The 26,434-nt window shown below is 45.2% G+C and overlaps 1 protein-coding gene across 4 annotated transcripts in view; it reads right to left on the bottom strand.

Moving 5' to 3' along the window:
* The window catches only part of ATP6V0A2 (ATPase H+ transporting V0 subunit a2), a 56,306-nt gene that overhangs the window by 6,472 nt on the left and 23,400 nt on the right, over positions 1–26,434 (bottom strand). For 2 of the 4 annotated variants that reach the window (XM_077955607.1, XM_077955608.1), the window contains 12 exons: positions 20,475–20,557; positions 19,372–19,465; positions 17,743–17,955; positions 11,977–12,127; positions 11,575–11,711; positions 11,117–11,304; positions 10,929–11,019; positions 8,141–8,259; positions 7,076–7,286; positions 4,592–4,711; positions 3,430–3,549; positions 1,319–1,436 (listed from right to left, as the gene is read on the bottom strand). In XM_077955607.1, the coding sequence (XP_077811733.1) occupies positions 1,319–1,436; positions 3,430–3,549; positions 4,592–4,711; positions 7,076–7,286; positions 8,141–8,259; positions 10,929–11,019; positions 11,117–11,304; positions 11,575–11,711; positions 11,977–12,127; positions 17,743–17,955; positions 19,372–19,465; positions 20,475–20,557 (1,645 nt within the window). Of the gene's footprint in view, positions 1–1,318; positions 2,623–2,707; positions 3,550–4,591; positions 4,712–7,004; positions 7,287–8,140; positions 8,260–10,928; positions 11,020–11,116; positions 11,305–11,574; positions 11,712–11,976; positions 12,128–17,742; positions 17,956–19,371; positions 19,466–20,474; positions 20,558–26,434 lie in introns of all 4 variants that reach the window. The other 2 variants (XR_013401635.1, XM_077955609.1) reach the window with 2 other exon arrangements.

The following is a 26,434-nucleotide window of genomic DNA, read 5'->3' as shown; positions in this document are numbered from 1 at the left end:
GGCCTCCCAAAGTGCTGGGATTACAGGCATGAGCTACCGCACCCGGCCAATAGAAGAGTTTTTAATGTTTTAACAAAAACTATAGGGAAATGAAAAAATGGTAAATATATCTTTAAAACATTAGAAGCACTGGGTATTAAAGTCTTTTGTCTGTTATTTAAAAAAAAACCAAAAAAACCAAAAAACCAGTTTATTAGGGTAGTTTGAACAGTGCTTGGTTCCTGTTGCGTAATTTGGCAAGCTGGGTGACCTGATCCAGAGCAAGCATCTTTCCTAATACTTGCCAAATTGTCCTATTTTTTTTTCCTTTAACTTTTTTTTTTTGAGACAGAGTCTCGCTCTGTCACCCAGGCTGGAAGGCAGTGACGTGATCTTGGCTCACTGCAACCTCCGCCTCCTAAGTTCACGCAATTCTCCTGCCTCAGCCTCCCAAGTCGCTGGGACTACAGGCACCCGCCACCATGCCCAGCTAATTTTTGTATTTTTAGTAGAGATGGGCTTTTGCCACGCTGGCCAGGCTGGTGTCAAACTCCTGACCTCAGGTGATCCACCTGCCTCGGCCTCCCAAAGTGCTGAGATTACAGGTGTGAGCCACCGCACCCAGCCTGTCCTATTATTTTCTAAGTTTGAACCCACTTGCAACACTGCACCCTTTGCACCCTTCAGTGTCCTGAAACATTGCCGAGCACCACTGGTGGGTCATCAGCATCTTCATCACAACACCCGCTGCACATAGGGTGGTAAATGCACCTGCACCTACCTACACAGCTAGTTACTGTGGTGACTGAAATTGGAGCCATGCTGCTGGGGAACAGGTGTTAATTACACTGTGGAAACTAACATGTGTGCATTATTGGAATCGTACAAAGGGAGGACTCCTGTGATCAGAGCTACCCATGAGTGCTGTGGCAGGACTTGATTGAAATAAACAGATATTCACACCCGGTAAGGCAGCACTGAATAAAATAACTACTAACAGAAACAGGAATGGCAACAGCAGCAAGTGTTTACACCAGAGGCTCCCAAGCCATCTCAGTTCTCAAAGCCCCTTGTGTCTCAGTGATTTTTTTTTAATTGGGCAGCCTCTGAAGCCAGACCAGACTCAGAGAGACCCCCTCTGTGATTTTTCCACAGCACCCCTCAGCCAAAAGAAATAGCCAAGAGAGCTGTGTATTAAGTAGTGAATAGTATAAGTTCACATGGCAGCTGAAAGATGGTGCTATGACTATTAGTTACCAAGTTAAAATATCCCACAGTGCCCCCTGAGTCTGCTGGCACTACAGGGCGTTGGGAACTGCAGGTCTAAGCAGGAACTTACGTGCATGAGCCAGGCTGAGTGCCCAGAGCCTCAGGTAGGAGGCGGTGTTGGAGATGCATCCCAGACAGTACTCAATGGAATGGATTACTTGAGTCATTAATATTTCTCCAAAATTAAACTGAGAGAGATCACACAACATATGTTAGAGTCATGATGTTTCATGTGTACTTCTACATGCCAAGTGGGTTCCACTTCAAGGATTACAATGAAAGAGCTGCTGGCTGGATGCTGGTGAGAACACACTGGAGCGTGAGGAACAGAAACCCAAGACTTGCACTCTGTCCATCACTCTGCCACTACCCAGCTCCAGGACCAGACTTTACCACCCCAAATCCCCACCTTCATCAGTCCCACTCCCACCCCATGCCTCAGACTCCCGTGTGTAAACCAAGAAGCTAGACCAGAGGAACTGCCACGGCCACAGCTGCTATACAAATGGGATTCCTGGGCAGGTCTCAGTAATTATGAAACCTCTACTGATAAAATAGGTATTCACCAACCGCAAGAGTAGAAGGCGATTCACTAGATGTGGGCATTCTAAGTAGAGCCAACCAGGGAAAACTATGCAAGGGGTCCCTGATAGGAAAAAGCTGCAAAACACCAGGCAAGGTGACTCGGATGCGCTTTCCAGCTCTGCTTTTGTTTCTCTATGATGCTAGAACTTAATTATTAATTGTCCCGAATTAAAACATGAAATTACATAATAATTACAAAATGCTGATTATATTAAATTTTGTTTGGTCCTCACTAAATGGTCAAAGTAAAGTTTCCAAGAAAAGAAAGCAGAGGCCGTGCTCTGCTCTGTCTGCCCGGGACTGCACCTCTCTTCTTTGTGGGGAGCTACTACTTCCCTGTCCAGCCTTATATCCCCAACCACAGTTGCTCTGAATTATGTCCCCAAAAGTCTTATGCTTAAGCTCTAACTGCAATGTGACTGTATTTGAAGACAGAACCTTTGAGGAGGTAATCAAGGTTGAGTGAGGTCAGGAGGTGGGCCCTGACCCACTGTGACTGCTGTCTTCTGGGAAGAGCAGGAAAAGCAGGGCCACAGGCACAGAGGACAGGCCCTGGGCCGACACACAGCAAGCGAGCAGGGAGGCCTCGGGGAAAGCAGCCTGCCAGCATCTGAGTCCGGGCCTGCCAGCCTCCGGAGCTGTGAGAAAAAGTCTCTTATTGAAGCCACCCAGTCTGTGGTATTTTGTTATGGCAGCCCCAGGGGACTAAGACGGCAGTCACCGGTGCAGGGGACTGAGGCGGCAGTCACCGGTGCAGGGGACTGAGGCGGCAGTCACCGGTGCAGGGGACTGAGGCGGCAGTCACCGGTGCAGGGGACTGAGGCGGCAGTCACCGGTGCAGGGGACTGAGGCGGCAGTCACCGGTGCAGGGGACTGAGGCGGCAGTCACCGGTGCAGGGGAATGAGGCGGCAGTCACTGGTGCAGGGACAGCAAGTATGTGGGGATTTTTTCCTAAGAGTAACAAGCTGGTAAGGGCGCTTTGCTCGCTGATGGAAAAACTGAAAAAATAAGCCCAGGGCAACTTGTGACCATGGTTCTAGCATCATGGGGCCAACTGACTTCACAATATAAAGAAAACTTACAAAGAAAAAAAGCCAACCAAGGCCTCTTGGAATTGGAGACCCAAAAACTGTAATCATCCTGAAACCAACTCTACCTCTGTCCTGCCATGAGCCAATAAAAATCCCTTTGCAATCAGAAAAAACTGGGTCTCTATTTCTTCCAACTATGGAAAAGTTCTGACTGACACAAGAAACTTCTGAAAGCAATGTTCATGGCACCTTAAGTCACTCCAATCATAACTGGTAATATAACAGCAGAAATCCCACTGGAGAAGGAAAAGGACAAAATGACCCGAACTCACATATAATGCCACCAACTCTATCATCAAACAGCATTTGGAAAGCGCTAACCTTCACTCGAACCCTAACCACCGCCTGGTTGGCTTCAACAATGGAAACTGGTTTCTCATAGTTCTGGAGGCTGGAAGTCCCATTTCCTTAACCATTTTTTAAGATGATTAAATATTATCTTAACATGATCATCTCTATGGAAGCTTGGTTACTTATCTATCAATAGCAGTTGAAAAGATTTACCTCTTCACACGCCATTTCCCTACATCCATCTTCCACCTGGTGATTTCCCTCTTCCACATCTTGGTTTCCCAGCAATGAAACTTCTTCCTCACTATCTTTCCTTATAAGTGTGTAACCACTCTAACAACCAAAAGAGCACAGAGTCAGTGCCTGTAAAACTACAAGGTTGTGACAAAACAAAACTTTATTTATAGTTTCTTTGTTTCTCTTAATGATTCAGCTCTTTAAGAATAAAAAAGTTCTTTAGGCCAGGTGCAGTGGCTCACACCTGTAATCACAGCACTTTGGGAGGCCGAGGCAGGTGAATAACCTGAGGTCAGGAGTTCGAGACTAGCCTGTGCAACATAGAAAAACCCCGTCTTTTACTAAAAATACAAAAATTAGCAAGGCGTGGTGGTGGGTGCCTGTAGTCCCCCTACTCAAGGGCTGAGGCAAGAGAATTGCTTGAGCCCAGGAGGCAGACGTTGCAGTAAGCTGAGATAGTGCCACTGCACTCCAGCCTGGGCAACAGAGGAAGACTCCAGTCTCAAAAAAAAAAAAGGAAAAAGAAAAAAGAAAATCTTAAAGAAGAAATTAAGAAGAATATGGAAAAAGGCATTTTAATTATGCCCATCTGAATTGAAGGATTGAGTTAAACTCCTAATAAGCCTGTAGTTCATGCCAGCAGGGCCTGTCTCCACAGGCCCTGGACACAGCAGGCTCTTTCAACATCAATGTTTTATTTACTTATTTATTTTGAGACAAGAGTCTTGCTCTGCTGCCCAGGCTGGAGTGCAGTGGCACGATCACAGCTCACTGCAACCTCTGCCTGCCAGGCTCAAGCAATCTCCCACCTCAGCTTCCTGAGTACCTGGGACTATAGGTGCACACCACCACACTGGCTTATTTTTGTATTTTTGGTAGAGACAGGGTTTCACCATGTTGCCCAGGCTAGTCTCAAACTCCTGGGCTCAAGTGATCTGCCCGCTTTGGCCTCCCAAAGTGCTGGGATTACAGGTGTGAGCTACCATGCCCAGCCAACGTCAATGTTTTAAATAAAGGAAGCTTTGGCTTTTAAATCAAGACAAGGAACCCTCCAGGGGTGTTTTCTACACCAATCCTTGTATAACTGAAAGCAGACTTTGCTCACACTTTACAAGCATGCATCCAAACCGGCACTTACCCGGTTCACCCCGAAGCAACTACGCCCATTGTGAAGCCACAACAAAAACAGTGGCTTTCCCAAGAAGAGGACCGGGACAGACAATGCTGTGACAACCAGCAGCACTCTCTGGACATACTCCTGTTAGTGCAGAAGGTGAGAAACTCGATTACAACGTGAACGCACGCTTGCGGTGTCAGTAGCACACGATGAAATCAGTAAAGATCAAACAATGTCTCCACGCGAGGAACATTAAATAAATGCCAGCCAGCTACACTTGCCAGTGGGTTTCCTTTTCCTAAACTCACAGCTGAATTCTAGAACTGATGCCTAACATTAATGACCCTGTGGTAAAGTATTATTTTGTTTCAGACCAGCAAGGAAGCTTTACAAAAATTGTAAATAAAGTCAAACTCCAACTAATCATTTTCTGGAAACACTGTAAATGAGAAAGCATAGCACAAGCAGAATATTTTTTATATTTTTGGTTCTGTTATCCTGTTATTTGATGATTATAAAGACTGTTTGAGGACTCCTGAGTGTGAAGCAAGTGGATTTACCTCCACACACAGAAAATCGTGGAAGAGAATTCAGAACAAAACCAAAAAAACTTCCTTAGAAAAACCAAGATTTATAGTTACTTAAAGCTAAATCAAGAGCAAAACTCACTCAGGCTTACACAGCCACGGCAGTCCGCATGGCTTTCCAGGGTCTGGACGGGACACTGTGCTGTCCAAGCTTATCACTCTCTATGGTTGCCCCTCATCAAAAACAGGTCCCGAGAGCTCTGTGTGCTACTCAGGCACAGGGCTGTATTATCTACACAACATCAACACGATGAGCCTCTCAAAAAGCCGAGAGGTGGCGGCCACAGGCAGAGCCACATGAGAAGTCCTAGGCTGGAGCCAGGCTGACCTAGGTTACCAGCCTGGCCCTACAGACCGCTGAGTGACCAGGACTGCCCTGAGCCACTGGTTATCACCAGTAACAGGGGACGACACCACCTACCTCCTGGGGCTGTTGTGAGAACTAAGAAACACTAAGTAAGGAAAGCACACTTTCAGGTGTGCGGCAGGTACTGAATAAAGGGAGCTGCCCTTCACTGATGTTTCTGTCCACAGTGCCTATGCCCACTGAACGCCCTTGCTTTTATCTGTGGTGTCTATGCCATCGTACAAAGCTTCAACAAAATAATGATAAAATACAATTCTTAAAAATCATAAACAAGAGAAACAAAAAAAAAGCAGAAACTTGAAAAGTTCAAAGAGAACGCAAATATGCATCTCGTCAACGAGGCCAAAGTTATGTAAGTTGAGCTTCAAATCCGACTTAAAACTTTCCAGCACCCAATAGAATGTGAAAAACAAAACCAAATGCTCCATTCACAGATTAACAAGATGAAGAACCAAAACACGGCTCAGGAGGAACACAGGCTCGGACACTACCGACTGGGAGGGTTTCCCAGATGTCCTCACAGACACTGGACAACGTGGTGAGCTGTGTCTGGGCCAGCATCCATGGGCAGGAGGTGCCGTGGCACTCACAGCAGAAAGACCTTCAATGTAAGGTGGGTAAGAACTATGGCAAACGCTGACATTTACTGAGTAGCTGGCTTGTGCAAGTGCGTTCGTACGCACTTTGGACACATGTGTGCTACACCATGAACCAGCTCCTATTTTTAGTCCCACTTTACAGATGAGGAAACAGAGGCAGAGAGAAGTTAGTCATCTGCTCCAAGTTCCATCCTGAGGAAATGGCAGAGTGGGGCCTCAAGCAGAGCAGGGAACCCTGAGAGCCCACTGTGACATCACACAAACGTAGAGTGAGAGGAAAGCTCATTTTTCGAAAGGGTCCATGTGCTGTGACCCAGGTGGTCCCTTCTAAATGGGGGGACTGGGCAGCCCTCGGGAAACCCTCCGGTAATGCATTTTCTTCCCACCAGTTCTGCTGGTTTCAGGAGTTTTTTTGCTTTTGGTTTTAGTTGAGACAAGGTCTTGCTCTGTCACCCAGGCTGGAGTGAAGCAGAGCAGTCATGGTTCACTGCAGCCTCGACCCCCTGGGCTCAAGTGATCCTCCTGCCTCAGCTTCCCAAGTAGCTGGGACTACAGGTACAGCCACCACGCCTGGCAAATTTTGGTATTTTTTGTAGAGATGAGGTCTTGCTGTGTTGCCCAGGCTGGTCTCGAACTCACAGGCTCAAACAATTCGCCAGCCTTGGCCTCCCAAAGTGCTGGGATTACAGAAACGAGCCACTGTGCCTGGCCTCTTCCTACTCATTCTGATGGCTACTGAATGGCAGCGAGTTTGGTCATGCTGCCTGACCAGAGCCTGCACACAGCAGTCGAGCTGGACTGGCATCCTCCAGTGATGACACACGCAGAGACAGAAGCAGCCTTCCCAGGCTCCTGGGAGTCTGTGGAGATCACCCCGACACTTCTGCTGCTCAGAATAAAAGGCTATTGGGAATACTTTCGTTAAGTTCATGAGAGTGGGAAGATGACTCACCTGCCCTGTGTAAAGACCATTTGTTTTACTGGTTGGGAATAAAAACATGTTAATAAATTCAATCAGAATGCTGGGAGCAACTCTGGAGGTTTCTGCTGAAAAAACCAGCCACTTGTAGAAAATCATAAATATAAGGTATCCAAAGATACAGAGCATGAAGAGAAGTTCTGGGATGGAAACCAGGTAAATGTTGAACTTCTTCCTGAAGTGCCTAGAAAAGAAAAGGAATCAATCAACCCATGAACAAGATCAGCCTACGTTAAAAAGAGTAAATTTAACTCTCTACAACTAAACATAAAGCGAATTTCAGAATAACATCATTTCTCATATGATGACTCCAGATACATCTGAGTATCCAGATACATCTACGAGGAAGAGATGTGAGGTCGGCCAAAATGGCTACAGTTTTGGGGGTCAAATCTCACTCAAATTTTCTTCCTTGGTTCCCTAATTCAGAAACATTTTCTTCCTTAAAGTAAGGCTACACAATATTAGTGAATCTGGCTCCAAAATGCTGTATCTTACATTGTTATAAAAGTTTTTCAAGACTCCAGTTATAGTGACTTAAAGCTACAACATCAAATTATACAAATTATGTTTAGAGATGAGAATGAACAGGTCTAGTTAGAGAAAAATGACACCATCTCTTACTCTTCATATACTAGCTCTAATAAAGTAAAAACAAAAAGATTTTTTATTTGTAAAATAAAAACGGAATATAACAAGCATCCCTTCTGGAAATCGACATGAATGCACATGTCAGATGTCTCCCCCACTTGAATGGAAGCTCCATTGGGGCAATAAATTTTTTCTGCCCTCCTCACTGCTGAACCCCGAGTGCCTAAAATAGCACTTGGCACTACTATGCGCTCGATAAATACATATTTGCTGAATGAATGAATTGCTGAAACCACAGAAAATCTAAACAGCCACAACAGAATCATGTAAATACAACATCATATTGGCTGCCCCTTACCCAATAAATCCAGTCACCAACAAGAAGCAAAACTGAAGAAATGCCAAGTTTGGTTTATAAATATTGCTTAAAAAAAAATCTGTACTTACAAGTGGTTAAATATTCCCAGAATGACTCCAAAAGTCATGTGAATGATTCCTAAAATCACAGACATTTTCATTTTGAAAGAGTTTAGAAAAGTGAGGCGATTTGTGGCCAAGTTCCAAATCTAAAACCAAACCAAACAAAACAAAACAGAATCTTTAACTTCCTTCAACAGGTGACACTCAAGAAAGTCCCTGTCTTAACTCGAAAGGTGGCTCTAAGTTTAAGAAGGAAACAACATTCAGGCTTTTCTTTTGATGCTTTCAATCTGAGAACCACTGATTTCCTTAAACCAGGGCCACAGACAGTTAGAAAACAATTTTATCACTGTTAACGCCAAAGGATGCCAGATGGAACCACATAGCACTTAGGGAGATGTGCCTGGGAAGTCTTGACAAAAGGCAAGGCGAGGGAAAGTCACACACAGCTCAGAGACTGGAAGGGTCAGGACGCTTTCAAGGTCCTGGGTTATGTCCCCTCTACGTGGGCAGGAGACATACATGTGTCATCACACGTTTATATACATGTGCCATACATGCTCCTATATGTCTATTTTGTCATAAAGTTTAGCTGTGAATACAATGAAATCAGAAATGCTGCAAGTGGCCAAGCCAAGATGTGCCAAGAGGGACTCCAGGCCATGGCTGACCTCCCCAGGGTGCCCCTGGCTGGTCTGAGTCCCCACAACCTCCTCACTCACTGACTGCTTCTCTTACTGTCTGAAAATGAATTCCTACAACCTGCTCTTCAGGTGGATTAGGAAAAGGGAAACAGGGCCTATTAAAACAGAATCTTTTTTAAATTTTTTTATTTTTGAGGAGTCTCACTCTGTCACCCAGGCTGGAATGCAGTGGCGCAATCTCGGCTCACTGCAACCTCCAGCTCCTGGGTTCAAGCAATTCTCCTGCCTCAGCCTCCTGAGTAGCTGGACCAGCATGCCTGGCTAATGTTTGTATTTTTAGTAGAGACAGGGTTTTGCCATGTTGGCCAGGCTAGTCTCAAACACCTGACCTCAGGTGATCCTCCTGCGTTGGCCTCCCAAAGTGCTGGGATTACAAGTGTGAGCCACTGCGCCCGGCCTTTTTTTTTTTTTTTTTTTTTTTTTTTTTAAAGATAAGGGGTCTCACTGTCACCTAGGGCTACAGTACAGTGGAGCAATCATGACTCACTGCAGCCTTGACCTCCTGGACTCAAGCAATCTTCCCACCTCAGCCTTCCGACAAGCTGGGACCACAGGCGCGCACCACCACTCCCAGATAATTTTAAAACTTCTAGTCTCCCAGTTCCTAGCCCTGAATTATCTCATTTTGCCCTTGGAAAAATAAGATTTTAGAATGAAGTATTCAGGGTTGAGAACCAGGAGGCCAGTCAACTTCGCTGATATATTTATATTATATATACTTTTATATATTATTTTAAAGTATGCATTTTATATATGTAATGTACATACATTGGTTTACTTTTGAACTAAATGAATGTAATGCCTAGTTTAAAATTAAGTTAAAACAGAAAGAAAAAACCATACCCCAATTTCCTCCAATGCCTCTCAAAAAAAAAAAAAAAAAACTCACTCAAACTTTGTTCCTTGGTTCCCTTATTCAGAAACATTTCTTTCCTTAACACAAAGCTACAAGTTATCACTGAATTTGGCTCCAAAATACTGTGTCTTAAAGAAACTGTTGTAGCTGTGTTTCCAAGTTTTCAGTTACATTAAGACTTAATGCTACAACATGAAATTATACTAATCATGATCAGAGATAAGAATAAACAGAACACATTAAGAGATACTGCCTCCTTGGAGAGCCCAGGTTAAGGAATGCTAGACTTTTTTTGCCCAATGACTGTACACAATTACATCCACAAACTAATTTTGAGATGGTTTCTGAGTCATTCTTTTGATTCTCCAGAAAGACTCCTGACAGCCCAGAAAAACCCCACCTAGCCCTGAGGTCCGATGCCTCAGCCACTGCCGCTGAGCCCTAGAAGAGACTGGGGATCCTGGCACCCTGCGGCTACTTCTCCATTTTCTATTTTATTTATTTATTTATTTATTTACTTTTTGAGATGGAGTCTCGCTCTGTTGCCCAGGCTGGAGTGCAGTGGCCGGATCTCAGCTCACTGCAAGCTCCACCTCCCAGGTTCACGCCATTCTCCTGCCTCAGCCTCCCAAGTAGCTGGGACTACAGGCGCCCACCACCACGCCCAGCTAATTTTTTGTATTTTTAGTAGAGACAGGGTTTCACCGTGTTAGCCAGGATGGTCTCGATCTCCTGACCTCATGATCTGCCCACCTCGGCCTCCCAAAGTGCTGGAAATACAGGCCTGAGTACTTCTCCATTTTCTTTCTACTAACACTTCTCCCATTCCAAACAACTACCCCAGTAAGCTCTACAATAACCTTACGCTTCCTTTCAGCTCTAGCATTCCATGCTACTTCTTTCCAGATCAAGGGTTTTTAAAAGTTCACATATACAAGGAAGAAATGTAGGAAATGGCACACATTTCGGGGCTACTGAAGTGCCATTTTTCGCCAGAGGAAAATAGGTAGGACACATGACAGAACACAGTCCTGGCTCTCTGAGGACTTCCTCTGACCTCACCTTCCCAAACCAAGGGACCCCAGCTCCTGGCCTCCCCACCCAATGTCCGGGACTGGGATGCACAGGGGCTAATGCGCACCTCCCCCTTGGTGCAGCGTGAACCCTGCTCAACAGTCTAGAGAACCTCGTGGCGCCCGAAGCTAAGTGGCACCACAGAGCACCCAGAGACAATGACAGAGTGCGGTGCACTCACAGGATCAATGCCAAGGGGATAAGGGCCTTGGAACACTCCAGGAACGCTTGGATCCAACTGCAAAATGCTGTTGTGCCTGACGACGCTGTCGCTGTAACAAAAAGCAGAGTGAGGAGGCTGACCAGGGAGGAGGAAGGTCTAGGAAACATGCTTCCCACCCAGAGCATCACCAGCTATGGGACACTTACTTCCAAAGCACCATCTTCTTACGTTCTGCGGGGGGGTGGCTGGAGGTGTACATGGCAGACACGTTCCACCCAGAGCCGAACAGGTTGACTGACTTTGAGAAACAGTCATTGTAGATGAGGCCGGTGTACACCGAGAACAGCCCCATCAGCAGGAGGATGTACCGGCCATTAAAAAACATCCTCATGATCTGTGAAGGGCAAGGCGGGAGGATCAGAATATGGTCACTGGAGGGTGTCCATGTGACAGCTGTCGGTGTGGGAACCACCCTCACCACTCCTCCCGCGGCTTCTCGGAAAACAGCCTGGCCCCGCAGACATCCCTGTCAGCCACAGCTGACAGGCCACACACCTGCCCAGTACAGCCACAGCCTACAGCGAACATCTAAGGGGTGTGTCTCTTTCGGTCACTGCTAATGCCACCCAACCAGATATATGAGCTGGAGTGTTTATATTTTTACCTCTTGTGACTGATTTAGTCTGGGATGATTTTCATTTAACACCAACAAAAGGGCAAATAAAAACATCACAAAGCCATGTCCGAAGTCTCCAAACATCACAGCAAATAAAAACGGGAAGGTGATGATGGTAAAGAGAGCTGCAGAAAAAAGGAAAAGAGATCTCTGATTCACAGCAAATATGGAAACTCTGAGTTCATTCAAACACAATGATGCACAACGATCTGGACTTTCTACAGAATTTCCAAGATAGGATTGGGTGGTTGCATTTAAAACCTTATAGTTTTAAATAAGATAGCAAAAAAGTAGCGATCAGCCTCTTTTTCCAAATATCTATTCCATTCTTAGAGCAAGAATGCGGCAATGCCATTGGAAATATGGGTATTTACGAATCAGACTTCCAACCTGGATTGACTTCTCTGTAGCTTCCTACTCCATAAGCATCCACGATGTTCTGAAATCCCTCGGTGAACTTGTTGGTGCGGATTCGAGTGGGGGGTGTTTCTTTCGTGGGGATTATGTTCATGAATGAGGGGATTGTAGCACCACTCTCTCTCTTCCACATAAACAAGGAAAGGAAAAAAATTACTATCCATATTCAACAAATCTGGGTTACTGCTTTGTTTTTATTTTTGAGACGGAGTTTCACTCTTGTTGCCCAGGCTGGAGTGCAATGGTACGATCTTGGCTCACCGCAATCTCTGCTTCCTGGGTTCAAGTGATTCTCCTGCCTCAGCTTCCTGAGTAGCTGGATTACAGGGGCCCACCACCACACCAGCTAATTTTGTATTTTTTGGGGTTTCTCCATGTTGGTCAGGTTAGTCTCGAACTCCCAACCTCAGGTGATCCACCTGCCTTGGCCTCCCAGTGTGCTGGGATTACAGGTGTGAGCCACCACACCCAGCCTTGGGTTACTGCTTTCGCAACGCTCTGTGTGTAGCTTTGGTACAGGATTAATCTCCACTCAACAGGGTCAAGAGCAGCGAGAGGGGCTGGGGGAAAAGCCCGTCTGTGAGGAAGCAGGGGCTTGGGGAGGGTGGCACTTGGGGGCTGTGGTCTCCAAGAAGGAAGGGCGAGAGCAGGACTGAATGGGCCAGAAGTGAATGGGGGCTGGGGAATGCGGGGCACATGGGTATGGAATTGGCTCAGTCACCGACAGAAAACTGACACTGAGTACTTTATCTCTTAAAAACGGTGAAGAAAGAGGAAGTTTGAGGCAACTGCAATATACTTAATAAAAAAATGAGAAAGGCAAGAATAAACCAGAATGTCACATGAATTCTAGTATGGCAAAATCATAAATATAACTTTATCCATCAGTGTTTACAATTCTTCTGAAACGCATTATATTGATTTATAATGAAAATACTTTTAAAATAAGGTAAAACAGGTTATTGCCAGAATAGCAGATTTTCCGGTCAAAATAAGTCTCTTTTTATTTTATTTTATTTTTTTTTTGAGAAGGAGTCTTACTCTGTCACAAAGGTTGGAGTGCAGTGGCATGATCTTGGCTCACTGCAACCTCTGCCTCCCAGGTTCAAGCGATTCTCGTGTCTCAGCCTCCCAGGTAGCTGGGATTACATGTGTGCAGCACACCACCACATCTGACTACTTTTTGTATTTTTAGTAGAGACGGGATTTCACCATGTTAGTCAGGCTAATCTTTACTAAAAATACAAAAACTAGACAGGCGTGGTGGTGCGCACATGTAATCCCAGCTACTTGGGAGGCTGAGGCACGAGAATTGCTTGAACCCGGGAGGCAGAGGTTGCAGTGAGCTGAGATCACTCCACTGCACTCCAGCCTGGGTGACAGAGTGAGACTCCTTCTCAAAAACAAAAAATAAAATAAAATAAAAAGAGGCTTATTTTGACTGGAAAATCTGCTATTCTGGCACTAACCTGTTTTACGTTACTTTAAAAGTGTTTTCATTATCAATCAATCTTATAAGGTCATAAGAAGAAAAAAGCCAGGGAGTACCCACAGACAGTGAGAAGACGCCAGAAAGAAGGTCCACAAGACAGATAAAACCAGTGTAACTGACTGATTCAAAAGGAGTTAAAAGAATTAAGAAAATAATACAAGACAGGAAAAGGCACCAGGAATCAGATTTTAAGACTCAGGAATGAGGTAACAGAACTCAAGAAGGAATTAGGAAAAAGAGAAAAAAATTATTTCAGAAATAAGACAAAACCAGAAGGAACACAAAAGTGAAGAACCCTTCCTCATGCTGCTGTAAGAGAAACAGAAGGCATAGAGGGGAAATCTTACAAATCAAAAAGAAGGAACAAAAGACAAAAAGGATTCAAGGGAAAATGACAGATACTGAAGATAAGCAAAGAAGGTTCCACTGAAAGATGACAGGAGGTCCTAAAAGAAGAAAACCAAAGCAAGACAGTAGAGCAAATACCAAAAACTACAATTCAGGAGAACGTTTATGAAATTAACAAAACCACCACCAAAGACTATATATTGAAAGAACATACAGAAAGACCACATTAAGAGACACATTCTGGGCCAGGCGCGATGGCTCATGCCTGTAATCCCAGCATTTTGGAAGGTCAAGGCAGGTGGATCACTTGGGATCAGGAGTTCGAGACCAGCCCGTCCAACATGATGAAACCCCATCTCTGCTAAAAATTCACACACACAAATTAGCCAGGCATGGCAGTGCAGACCTCCAGACCCAGCTACTTGAGAGGCTGAGAATCACTTGAATTCTCACTGCATGAGAATCACTTGAACCTGGGAGGCAGAGGTTGCAGTGAGCCAGTATCATGCCACTGTACTCCAGCCTGGGTGAAAGAGCCAGACTCTATCTCCAAAAAAGAGAGAGAGAGAGAGAGAGACACACATTCTGTAAAATCATTGTTTGTTTTTTGGTTTTTTGTTTTGTTTTTTGTTTTGAGACAAGGTCTGGCTCTGTTGCTCAGGCTGGAGCGCAATGCAGCCTCAACCTCCCAGGCTCAAGCAATCCTCCCACCCCACCCTCCAGAGTAGCTGAGATTACAGGTGCATCACCACATCTGGCTCATTTTTAAGTTTTTTTGTAGAGATGGGGTTTAACCATGTTGCCCAGGCTGAAAATCACTAGTCTTTAAAGACAAAACTAAACTAAACTAAAAAAGCACAAGAATTACAAGGAAAAGAAAATTAGATTAGCATCAGGCTTTTTGTTGGGAGCATGGTGCCAGAACAAGATGGAAGAACATGTGTAAGATACTCAAGGGGAAAAAAAATGAGCCCAGAATTTTATTTCCAGAAAAACTAACTCCCAATTATAAAAAGCAGCAGACAGCTACTGTGATCAACGTGAGAATTCAGGGAATATGATTCTCGCAAGCCTCTGTGAGGCATCTCTAGGGAATGAGCTTCAGGCAGCCAAGTGACTAGAGAGACATGAACCCAAGAACTGGGATCTGCAGACTGGAGGCTGAGACTCCCCGCTTCCGCCTGGCACAGCCTGTTAGGAGTTCCACATGTGAGTCCCCTGTGTGCCTGATCAAATTCAATCTTGGCAACAGAAAAAAAGGCATCCTGTAGACAGGAGCTGACTACCAAGGCAACCGTGAAGAGCCAGATTCATGAGGTGTGGGGATGCAGGTGATGAGCCAGGCTTCATCAACACTGGAGAATGTCTCAGTCACCTGCTTTTATCTTCGAAAGCCAGCTCCTTTTCAAGAAAACTAAAAACGTATGGAGAAAAATAACACAGGACAGGACAGATGAGGAAAGGGAAGAGACGGTGACTGTGAGCAGTAAGAGGTGGGCTGAGAGCTCAGTACCCTTGATGGGAAACCAAGAGTCGGAGTGCACAAGCAGAGCAAAGAACAGCTATGCAGCGGGAGGTGGCCACGCGGCCACTGAGGCCTTAATACGCAGCTCTCAAGAGACCCCAGTGCGTGTGCACGCAGGAGACGGAGAAACAGCACCATGGGCTCGATCAAGAGACCCCAGCGCGTGTGCATGCGGGAGACGGAGAAACAGCACCATGGGCTCGATCTGAATTGAATGCAGCCACCTTGAAAGTTACAAAGCAGCACACATACCACATATAACAGGAGTACTAGTCATGTCCCTCAAACTCATGTCACCTCAGTAAAAGAAGAATCATCTGTGTTTATCTCTCAAATAGGTGGTTCACACTCTAAATAACAACATACTATTTATGTGTTGCTGTCTTTCTCAGTACTGGGTATTCATGTTGATGTCATAATGGACATTATATTTTACATTTGTATCATCACAGAATTATGCAATGAGACAAGGTCACATAACCAAAACACTCATGAAAAAGGTGTTCCTTTAATTGTCACTTGAAATACGTAAACCTGTTCTTTCCACGACCAAAAACCGAGTTTAATGTAGAAGAAAACCTCGCGGGAACATGGAAGAATTATACTAGAATCTCGCAGTGGGCAAAGCCTGTGATTCAACATCTGGAAGGTGTAAGAGCAAAGATGGATAAGTTCAACTATATTTAACAAAAAACTTCTGCATGGCCAAAACAAACAAACAAACAAATAGAAACATCCTAGGTCAAAAGACGAGGGACAAACCGGGGAAAATATTCTTACTGGTGTCACAGACCAGGAGCCAACAGAAATTGGTAAGAAAAAGGCCAACATATGATGGAAAATGGCTGCAGAATATGAACAGACAGTTCACCAAAAAAAGAAAATTTAAAAGGCTCCTTTTTTTTTTTTTGAGACAAAGTTTTGCTCTTGTTGCCCAGGCTGGAGTGCAGTGGCGCCATCTTGGCTCACCGCAACCTCTTCCTCCTGGGTTCAAGCGATTCTCCTGCCTCAGCTTCCCGAGTAGCTAGGATTACAGGCATGATACAAGCATGTGCCACCACGCCTGGCTAATTTTGTATTTTTAGTAGAGATGGGGTTTCACCATGTTGGTCAGGCTGGTCTCAATCTCCTGACCTCATGATCCAGCTGCCTCGGCCTGCCAATGTGCTGGGATTACAGGTGTGAGCCACTGCACCCAGCCAAAGGGTTCTTAAACAAAAAAAAGGTATTCCCCTTCACTCATAATGAGAGAAATACAATAGCTGACAACATCTATCAACATCAGTCCAGCAATTCCATTTCTGGGAATTTATCCTACAAATAGATTTGACATCATAGTGCTATCTGTAAAAGTGGAAACTACCTAAATGACCAGAAAACTGGTTAAATAAACCATGGTATGCACACAACAGAATATTAAACAGTTAAAAGAAAAATAGAGAAGTTTTATTAAGTGAAAAGAATAGTATGAATAGCGCCCTTTTGTGAAGAAAAAGAAAGAAAAATAATATCTACTCATATCTGCTTATCTATGGTTAAGAAACTCAAAGAACTAACAGAACTGAAGTAATGGTTATCTTTGAGTGGAAGAAGTGGACAAGTAAGGCTATGGGGTGGGAGGAAGCCACTGAACTGTGTCTGGAAGCCACTGAACTGTGTCTTTCATACTCTTTTATTTCTTTTCACTTTTAAACCATGTGAATGAATTACTTACTCAAAAGAGCAATGTAAAAACACATGTACACACATACACCTTTGAATGAGCAGCTCACCATAATTTCAGTTCCAAAACAGAGCCAAGGCTGGGCACAGTGGCTCACACCTGTAATCCCAGCACTTTGGGAGACTGAGGCAGGAGGATCCCTTGGGGCCAGAAGTTTGAGACCAGCCTCGGCAACAGAGTAAAACCCCATCTCTATTTTAATTTTTTAAATTAATATTTAAAAAAAAACAAGGCCAGGCGTGGTGGCTCACACCTGTAATCCCAGCATTCTGGGAGGCCGAGGCGGGTGAATCATGAGGTCAGGAGATCAAGACCATCCTGGCTAACACAGTGAAACCCTGTCTCTACTAAAAATACAAAACATTAGCCGGCTGTGGTGGTCGGCACCTGTAATCCCAGCTCCTTGGGAGGCTGAGGCAGGAGAATGGCATGAACCTGGGGGGCGGAGCTTACAGTGAGCTGAGATGGTGCCACTGCACTCCTGCCTGGGCAACGGAGTGAGACTCTGTCTCAAAAAAAAAAAAAAAAAGAAGAGTCAACACAGTGCATTCTCATTACTCTATGAAATTCTCCCTTCTTTTTTTTCTCGGAATTTATCAGTTCCATCAGTCTCTCTTCTATTCCTGGCAGAGGAGAGGAAGGCAGCCTTACCGAGCCCTCCTCCAGCGCCCGGCGCAGGTCCTGCAGATCCGCCTCGGGACACCAGACCTCGGCAATGAGGCACTTGTTGGTCACATCAAAGCTGCACATGTTCAGCATGTGGTAGATGGCCTTCATTTTCTTCACCTGGATCACACGGCTGTAGACAGACTCGGCAGCTTTACATAGCACTTGCCTCAAATAGTCCTCGGTTTTGTGCAGTACCTAGGGAAGAACAACAGTGGAATGGGCATGTTTTGGTTTTTGTCCACCTGGCACCCGACTTCCTTTAGAGGACTTTCGCCCCATTGACAGAGGATCATTCCAGGCATCTGCCTATCCTGGTGGCAGCTAAGGGAGCCGTTCCTTCCTTCTCCTCCCTGCCCCTAGTACCACTCAGAGGTGGGCAGAAAAGTCTAAGCTCAGTCAATCAGATGCCCTATTTTGGGAGGTTGCCTCTGGAGAACATGACCCCAGGGCACAGGAAATGGTGAGACGTCATCGTCACTGCAGCAGCGTGGTGGTCTACCAGGGTCCAGCAAGCTCCCCGGGTTCCTACCCATTCCCAAGCTTGGCCTCGCCCCATCAACCCTGTGAGCCACCAATGCCCATCCCACCCTGCCAAGAAATCCTCTCTCGCTTAACTGAGTCAGAAGGACACTTCTTGCCAACAAGAATCCTCACTGTCATCAGGAGAAAAATGAATTTAAATCCTGCTGGTAAAATAATGCCCTCACCATGTTAACTGGGGCTGGCTTGTCTTGGGTGATCAAGAATTACAATCCAGACCAGGGGCAGTGGCTCACGCCTGTAATTCCAGCACTCCGGGAGGCCGAGGCAGGTGCATCACGAGGTCAGGAGATCGAGACCATCCTGGCCAACATGATGAAACCCCATCTCTACTAAAAATACAAAAAAATTAGCAGGGATTGGTGGCACATGCCTGTAATCCCAGCTCGGGAGGCTGAGGCAGGAGAATTGCTTGAACCCGGGAGGCAGAGATTGCAGTGAGCTGAGATTGCACCACAGCATTCCAGCCTGGCAACAGGGCATGATTCCACCTCAAAAAAAAAAAGGATTACAAGAATTACAATCCAGGCTGAGTGTGGTGGCGCACGCCTGTAATCCCAGCACTTTGGGAGGCTGAGGTGGGCGAATCATTTGAGGTCAGGAATTTGAGACGAGCCTGGGCAACGTGGTGATACTCTATCTCTACTAAAAATACCACAATTGGCCAGGCATGGTGGTGTACGCCTGTAATCCCGGCTACTCGGGAGGCTGAGGCAGAGATTGCTTGAACCCAGGAAGCAGAGGTTGCAGTGAGCTAAGATTACGCCACTGCACTCAAAGGCTGGGCAACAGAGCGAGACCGTCTCAAAAAGAAAAAAGAATTACCATCCAACATATCAAAGGTGACCACAGAATATTTGTTTAAAGCCATGTCATTACTACTCAGGTTCCTAACATGTTGCTAAAATAAAACTTCCATGGGGAGGAGGGAGGGAAGCAACATTCCAATCTCACTAGAACATCTTGATTTGTCTATGACCGATATTATCTATGTTAAAAAAACAGAGAAAATGTATGTGTAAATGTTTGGCAGCCCTCAGATAAGGAGGCATCCGCTCCCGGCTTACTCACAGTGTAGAGATCTTGAATGCGGGTGTTCAGCCCCTCCTGGATCTCCCTCCGCTCCTCGGCTGTGTTTGGATAGGGGTACACATGGCAGTGGTAACTGGAAGACAGAGTTGAACACACTCTCACATCTGTCAGCACTAGAACTAAACGCATTCACCTCCCTGGCACATCTTCTGGCAAAACGAAATGAAAGCAGTCATTTGGGAGACACGGGTGCAGACGCAGGCATCCGGCCTTGGTCAGGCCGTGCATACAGATGCTCAACAACCACCTGCTGAGTGAGACAAATTTAGCAAACTCCCTGTTGGATCCAAATTCCACTCCTGCCCTCAATGATTCCTGGCAGCTCATTCCCAATTCCAGCTTCCTAAAATTCAACAATATCCTTGGGCTTGGAATCACTGAACAGGTTTAAACACAAACACAAAGACACACACAGACACACACACAGACACACACACACACACACATACACACACACAAAAACAAAGGAGAAAAGAGCTCTGGCTTCCTAGCAATTGCCTTTGACAGAGTCTGCAGTCTCCCTGGCTCCTCTCAGGGCCACTCGGCACCCATACTGCATGGGGGAATGCCGAGCTGTGTCCCCAAACTGCAGTCATTCCCAGACCACCTTCATATGTTAACACCATACTTTTATTTTTCTTTAAGTTCTGCCTCTGAAAAATTAAATACCTATTCTAGCCTTATCCTAAGCAACAATATCTGTGAAATCATGGGTTTGCTGAGCGGGGTATAGTTTTTTAATCGATAGTAAAACAAATATCTGTCTATGAAAATAAAAGGCTTATCCAGGGGACACCTGAAATTACTTTCTATTCCACCAATTGAGAACCAAATTCTAGTAAATAGAAAACGCCCAAACCCCCCTCCACCCTGCAAGAAACAAGGCAAGCTGAGTTCTCCATTGGTGGAAGAAAGCAAAGAGAGATGACAAATTAATGTTTAAGAACTTGGCAGTGCAGCAAAGAAATCATATAACAAAAACTAGCAGCCACTCTATTTCTGACTCCAGAGGGATGTTGAAGGAAAACTTGAGGTGGCTGAATATAAAGACATAAATTAAATGAAATGTTTCTTTTTCTTACCAATCACAAATCTTCTTAACCTTGTGGCCAATCTGCTCTCCCCAAAAGGATATTAAAAAGACATACCATTTTATGACTTCCCCCTACAAAGAATGAATAAGGGTAAGTGTTACTTCTGTGTGTAGAACTTCTAGAACTTTGGCAGCTCAAACACTGTCAAAGCGTTCATTCATTAATTCAAAACAGTCGATCCTCCTTATTTGAGGATTCTGTAATTACAAATTCACCTACTTGTAATAACAGCCCCAAATCAATCCACAGAGCACTTTCAGTCATGTGCACAGCAGCCAAAAATTTTAGGCACCCGACACCCAGGTTCCCAGGTAAAGTCCAACAAGGTGACGCCCTCCCTTCCCATCTCCGCTTTCAGACTATCACCAAGCGTCCTTTTCAGAGTCTGTTTGGTGTCATGTTTTTCACACTTCTGTGTTTTTTTTGGTGATTTCACAGTATAAACAGCCCCAAGTGTAGGGCTGAGGTGTAGTCTGGTGTCCTGTGTCGCAGGAAGTCAGGGACCCTGAATGGAGGGACCAGCTGGAACCGCGGCAGAACAACATAAATTGTGAAGATTTCATGGACATTTATCAGTTCCCAAAAGTAATACTTTTATAATTTCTTACACCTGTCTTTACTGCAATCTCTGAACATACATTGTGAATATTTCATGGACATTTATCACTTCCCTAATAATGCTCTTATAATTTCTTATGCCTGTCTTTACTTTAATCTTTTAATCCTGTTATCTTCGTAAGCTGAGAATGTACGTCACCTCAGGAACACTATTGTACAAATTGATTGTAAAATGTGTGTTTGAACAATATGAAATCAGTGCACCTTGAAAAAGAATAGAACAACAGCGATTTTCAGGGAACAAGGGAAGATAACCATAAGGTCTGACAGCCTGTGGGATCGGGCAGAATAGAGCCATATTTTTCTTCTTGCAGAAAGCCTATAAACAGATGTGCAAGTAAGAGAGATATCGCTGAATTCTTTTTCCAGCAAGGAATACCCTGGGGAAGGAATGCATTCCTGGGGGGAGGTCTGTAAATGGCAGCTCTGGGAGTGTATGTCTTATCCGGTTGAGATAAGGACTGAAATACACCCTGGTCTCCTGCAGTACCCTCAGGCTTATTAGGGTGGGGGAAAGATCCCACCCTGGTAAATTTGAGGTCAGACCGGTTCTCTGCTTTCAAACCCTGTTTTCTATTGTTTAAGATGTTTATCATGACAATACGTACACAGCCAAACATAGACCCTCATCAGTAATTCTAATTTTGCCCTTTGACTTGTGATCTTTGCTTTGCCCTTTGCCTTGTGATCTTTACTGCCCTTTAAAGCCTGTGATCTTTGGGACCTACTCCCTGTTCATACACCCCCACCCCCTTTTAAAGTCCTTAATAAAAACTGCTGGTTTTGCGGCTTAGGGGCATCATGGACCTGCCAATATGTGATGTCACCCCCGGCGGCCCAGCTGTAAAATTCCTCTCTTTGTACTCTTTCTCTTTGTTTCTCAGACCGGCCGACACTTAGGGAAAATAGAAAGGACCTACGTTGAAATATTGAGGGCTGGTTCCCCCAACAGTCCTGAGCACAAGATGGCTGCAATGTGCCTGACGGAGATGTAGCATGTGTTAGGGACACTTCATTCAGGTTCGAGTCACAGAGCTGCTGGCTGGGAGCTCAATGTAAATGACTCAACTCCTGTATTTCCCCTAGGAGCAGTGAGTTTTTCTATAGCTGATAATTTAGAGATTTCAGTGACTTTTTTTTTTTTTTTGAGACAGAGTTTCTCTCTTGTTACCCAGGCCAGAGTACAACGGCACAATCTCGGCCCACCGCAACCTCCACCTCCTGGGTTCAAGCGATTCTCATGCCTCTGCCTCCCGAGTAGTTGAGATTACAGGCATGCGCCACCACACCCGGTTAATTTTGTATTTTTAGTATAGATGGGGTTTCTCCTTGTTGGTCAGGCTGGTCTCGAACTTCTGACCTCAGGTGATCCGCTCGCCTCGGCCTCTGAAAGTGTTGGGATTACAGGCATGAGCCACTGTGCTCGGCCCTCAGTGACTTTATGAAGCAAAACTACTGTAAATAATAAGAATCACCCTGCATTTACAAATATCCGACAAAGCAGAATTCTATAAAAACTGAATAGGTTTTTAGCCTATTTGCCAGACACTATTATAGGTGCTAAGGATATAGCAGTGAAGAAAACTGACAAAAATCCCTGACGTGGGAGGGGAAGGGAACTTAAACTTATATTCAACTTGACAGCAAAAGAAACAAAGAAAGTACGCCAGGTAGAGATAAGTGATATAAACAACAGATGCAGGATGAAGAGAGGGGAGAGAGGGCAGGCTTGGGCACTGTGATCTCACATAGGACGGGCAAGGAAGATCTCCCCGAGAAGGTGACATCTGAGCAATAAAGAAACGCAGGTGAGCTTCAAGTCAGGGTAAATGGAAAAAAAATTGCAGGAGGTGAGGACGCGAGCCCCATGGTCGCTGGGAGAAGAGACTTCCAAGCAGAGGCGAAGCACACACAGAAGCACAGTCGGGAGACTTGAGGAGGCCAGCATCGCCGGGGAGAGACAGAGTGACACCAGCTCAGATACGACGAGGGCCACAGGCCCACTGTGCGGCTCCACAGGGCTTAGCTGAGGAAGACAGGAAGCCCCTGGAGGGTCGTGAGTATAGGAATGAAATGATCTGACTGTGGTTTCCTGGGGATCATTCTGGATGCCAGGAGAAGAGACCAGGCTGAGGCAGAGGCAGGAGCAGGAGCCCAGTCAGGCGAGGCAGGTGCGGGACGAGACCTGGACCAGGAGGGAGGTAGAGCAAGGAGGCAGTCGGACTCTCTATTTAGAAGACATGGCCACCAGATCTGCTGAGGGATTCAAGTCAGATGTGAGAAACAGAGAAGAGTGGGGAGAAACCCAGGGCTTTCAGCCTGGACAGTTAGATCAATGGGTCTGGAAGGGCAGGTTTGGGAAGAAAGATCAGATGTTCAGTTTTAGGCAAAAGCAGAAACGGTCTTCCAGATACTTAAACGGAGATATGAAGTAGACGGACATAAAAGTCTAGTATTCTGGGGACAGGTCCAAGCTAGGGATATATACATTTGAGGCATGGTATTTAAAATCATAAAATTATGTGAGATCCCTAAAGGCAGAAATAAGAGAGAAGCTGTCCAAAAATTGAGCCCTGGGCCCAGGGAACAGGAGCACAGACTGGGGAGCTACAGCATAGCATGGGCAGGCGGTGGTGGGAGGGAGGGGATGGCAGGAGGAGGAGATGGAGGATGTGGCTGGAAGAATGAATACAATGAATAAATGATGTCAGTTAATGGAGCCACCCACTAGACACGTTGAGGATAATGGAAGCCGACTTCACAGTGTCAGAAAATAGTTAGAACCAGGAAAAAGAGGCTGGGAACGGTAATCCCAACACTTCAGGGGGCCAAGGCAGGAGGATCGTTTCAGCCCAGGCCTGTAATCTCAACACTTTGCGGGGCAGAGGCAGGAGGATCATTTCAGCCCAGGAGTTCAAGACCAGCCTGGGCAACATGGTAGTGTGTCAACGAACACAACCACTTAAGGCACAAGGCAGAAGTGGTGCCACACACAACAGAAAAATACAAACTATACAACCAAAGAAAGCGCCCATGTCTAGCTTTGATGTAGAGAGAATGGTCAGCATTTAGAAATGACACCAATGGGGGAAAATGGCTAAAAATAGCCTGTAAGGACTGTAATGACTTCAAGAGGGTCAGACACTGAACCCAAAAGACACTAAACCTGACACTATAAACAAATCCTAGAACCTGAGTAAAAGTTACCAAATAAAATACCCCTATCTTACCCAGAAAAAGACTGAAAGAACATACACTTGCCATGTTAACAGTGGCTCAGAATAGGAGATTGCAAGTGACTTCTTTTTCTTCTTGTTTTCTACACTGTTCCCAATTTTCTATAATGGACATGCATTTTCTTTATAACCGTGGGGATGGGGATCGTATTTTCAAGATATTCTCTGTATTCCTTCACAGATGTTTACTGCCCTTTAACATATTCCATAAAAATTTGGCATAAAGGCCAGGTGCGGTGGCTCATGCCTGTAATCCCAGCACTTTGGAAGGTCAAGGTGGGTGGATCACCTGAGGTCGGGAGTTCCAGACTAGCCTGACCAACATGGAGAAACCCCGTCTCTACTAAAAACACAACATTAGCTGGGCGTGGTGGCACATGCCTATAATCCCAGCTACTAGGGAGGCTGAGGCAGGAGAATTGCTTGAACCTGGGAGGCGGAGGTTGTGGTGAGCCGAGATCGTGCCATTGCACTCCAGCCTGGGCAACAAGAGTGAAACTCCATCTCAAAAAAAAAAAAAAAAATTCGGCATAAGAAGCCAGGCACGGTGGCTCACGCCTATAATCCCAGCACTTTTTGAGAGGCAAAAGCAGGCAATTGCTTGAGGTCAGGAGTTCGAGGCCAGCCTGGCCAACATGGTAAAACCCCGTCTCTATTAAAAATACAAAAATTAGCTGGGCGTGGTGGCGGGTACCTATAGTCCCAGCTGCTCAGGAGGCTGAGGCAGGAGAATCACTTGAACCCGGGAGGTGGAGGTTGCAGACTCATAAGAGAACTTACAAATTCTATTAAAAAACTTTTTGAGTAAATGCTCTGCATGAGAATTACTGATATTGTCTCTTAATAAGGAAGAAACTCAAAAAATATGTAAATGCTACTTCGGAACAGTTTTGATCTTAGTTTTAATCAGCTTGAAATAAAAAAGTCATCAAGGTCACAACTGAAGGATAATTAACAGATGGCCACTGGCAGTTACAAAAGTCACAAACAAGTAGAAAATATTACAAGTGTGTGGTGAATGAAGGGCTTGACTGATGAGATTTCAAACGGATTAGATTTTTATTTTAGAAAACCAAAAATAAATCACAGGCTGGGCGTGGTGGCTCATGCCTATAATCTCAGCACTTTGAGAAGCCAAGGAGGGTGGATCACTTGAGGTCAGGAGTTCAAGACCTAACTCCTGATGGTGTTTCAATATGGTGAAACCCCATCTCTACTAAAAATAAAAAAATTAGCCGGGTATGGCGGTCCACACCGATGTAGTCCTAGCTACTCGGGAGGCTGAGACAGGAGAATTGCTTGAACCCGGGAGGTAGAGGTTGCAGTGAGCTGAGATCATGCTACTGCACTCCAGCCTGGGTGACAGAGTGAGACTCCGTCTAAGAAAGTAAAAATAAATAAATAAATAAATAAAAGCCAAATTTCTCTTTATTATGGGATGTATATTAATCTGGCAGCCAAAATTCCTGAGGCCAACTTAGAAAAAAAATAAGAACCTTTCCTCAAAATTAAGAAAACCAAGTTCCTTTTCCCCCTTTAGTAGACCAGCAGTTCATCCTCGTTTAAAGCAACAGTCATCTTTACTGTGAAGTCCAAAAACAGAGGTATCTTAAGGGTGACTATGACTCTGCCTCTCCCGCTGCCTCCATCCTCCCTCTGAACCATTCAGCCCCACAGCTGTTAGGTGTGTACATGGGGATGGATGGGGTGGTGGGAGAGTAACGGGCCCACAGCAGTAAATGTATATGTGCATGTGCTCTGTGTCCCCAAGCTACCTCTGACAGAGCCAAGGAAAAGCAACCCCTCAATACCAATGGGCACACCCAGAAGCCACATCTTCGCTTCAAAATACCAAGACGCACTCAAAAAAAAAAGCCTCCTTGAAGAAACAGCTGATTCCAGAGCCGTGTGAGAGGAATTGCAACATGCATCTGGACATCCTGTTATACAAACAAGTGCTCAAAAAGTGATGGGAACGTGTAAAATGGATATAAAGGCCAGCCTGAATGGATTCCAACTGGCCAAATCTAGGAGAATGTGAATATCAAAATAAATAACTAAAGGAACAGGAACCTATCAAATAAAATAGGAAAT

This window comes from Macaca mulatta, chromosome 11 (assembly GCF_049350105.2).
Source record: "Macaca mulatta isolate MMU2019108-1 chromosome 11, T2T-MMU8v2.0, whole genome shotgun sequence".
In the NCBI taxonomy this organism is placed as follows: Eukaryota; Metazoa; Chordata; class Mammalia; order Primates; family Cercopithecidae; genus Macaca; species Macaca mulatta.
Note: the sequence above shows the minus strand (reverse complement) of the source record. Positions and strands in the feature narration are given on the sequence as shown.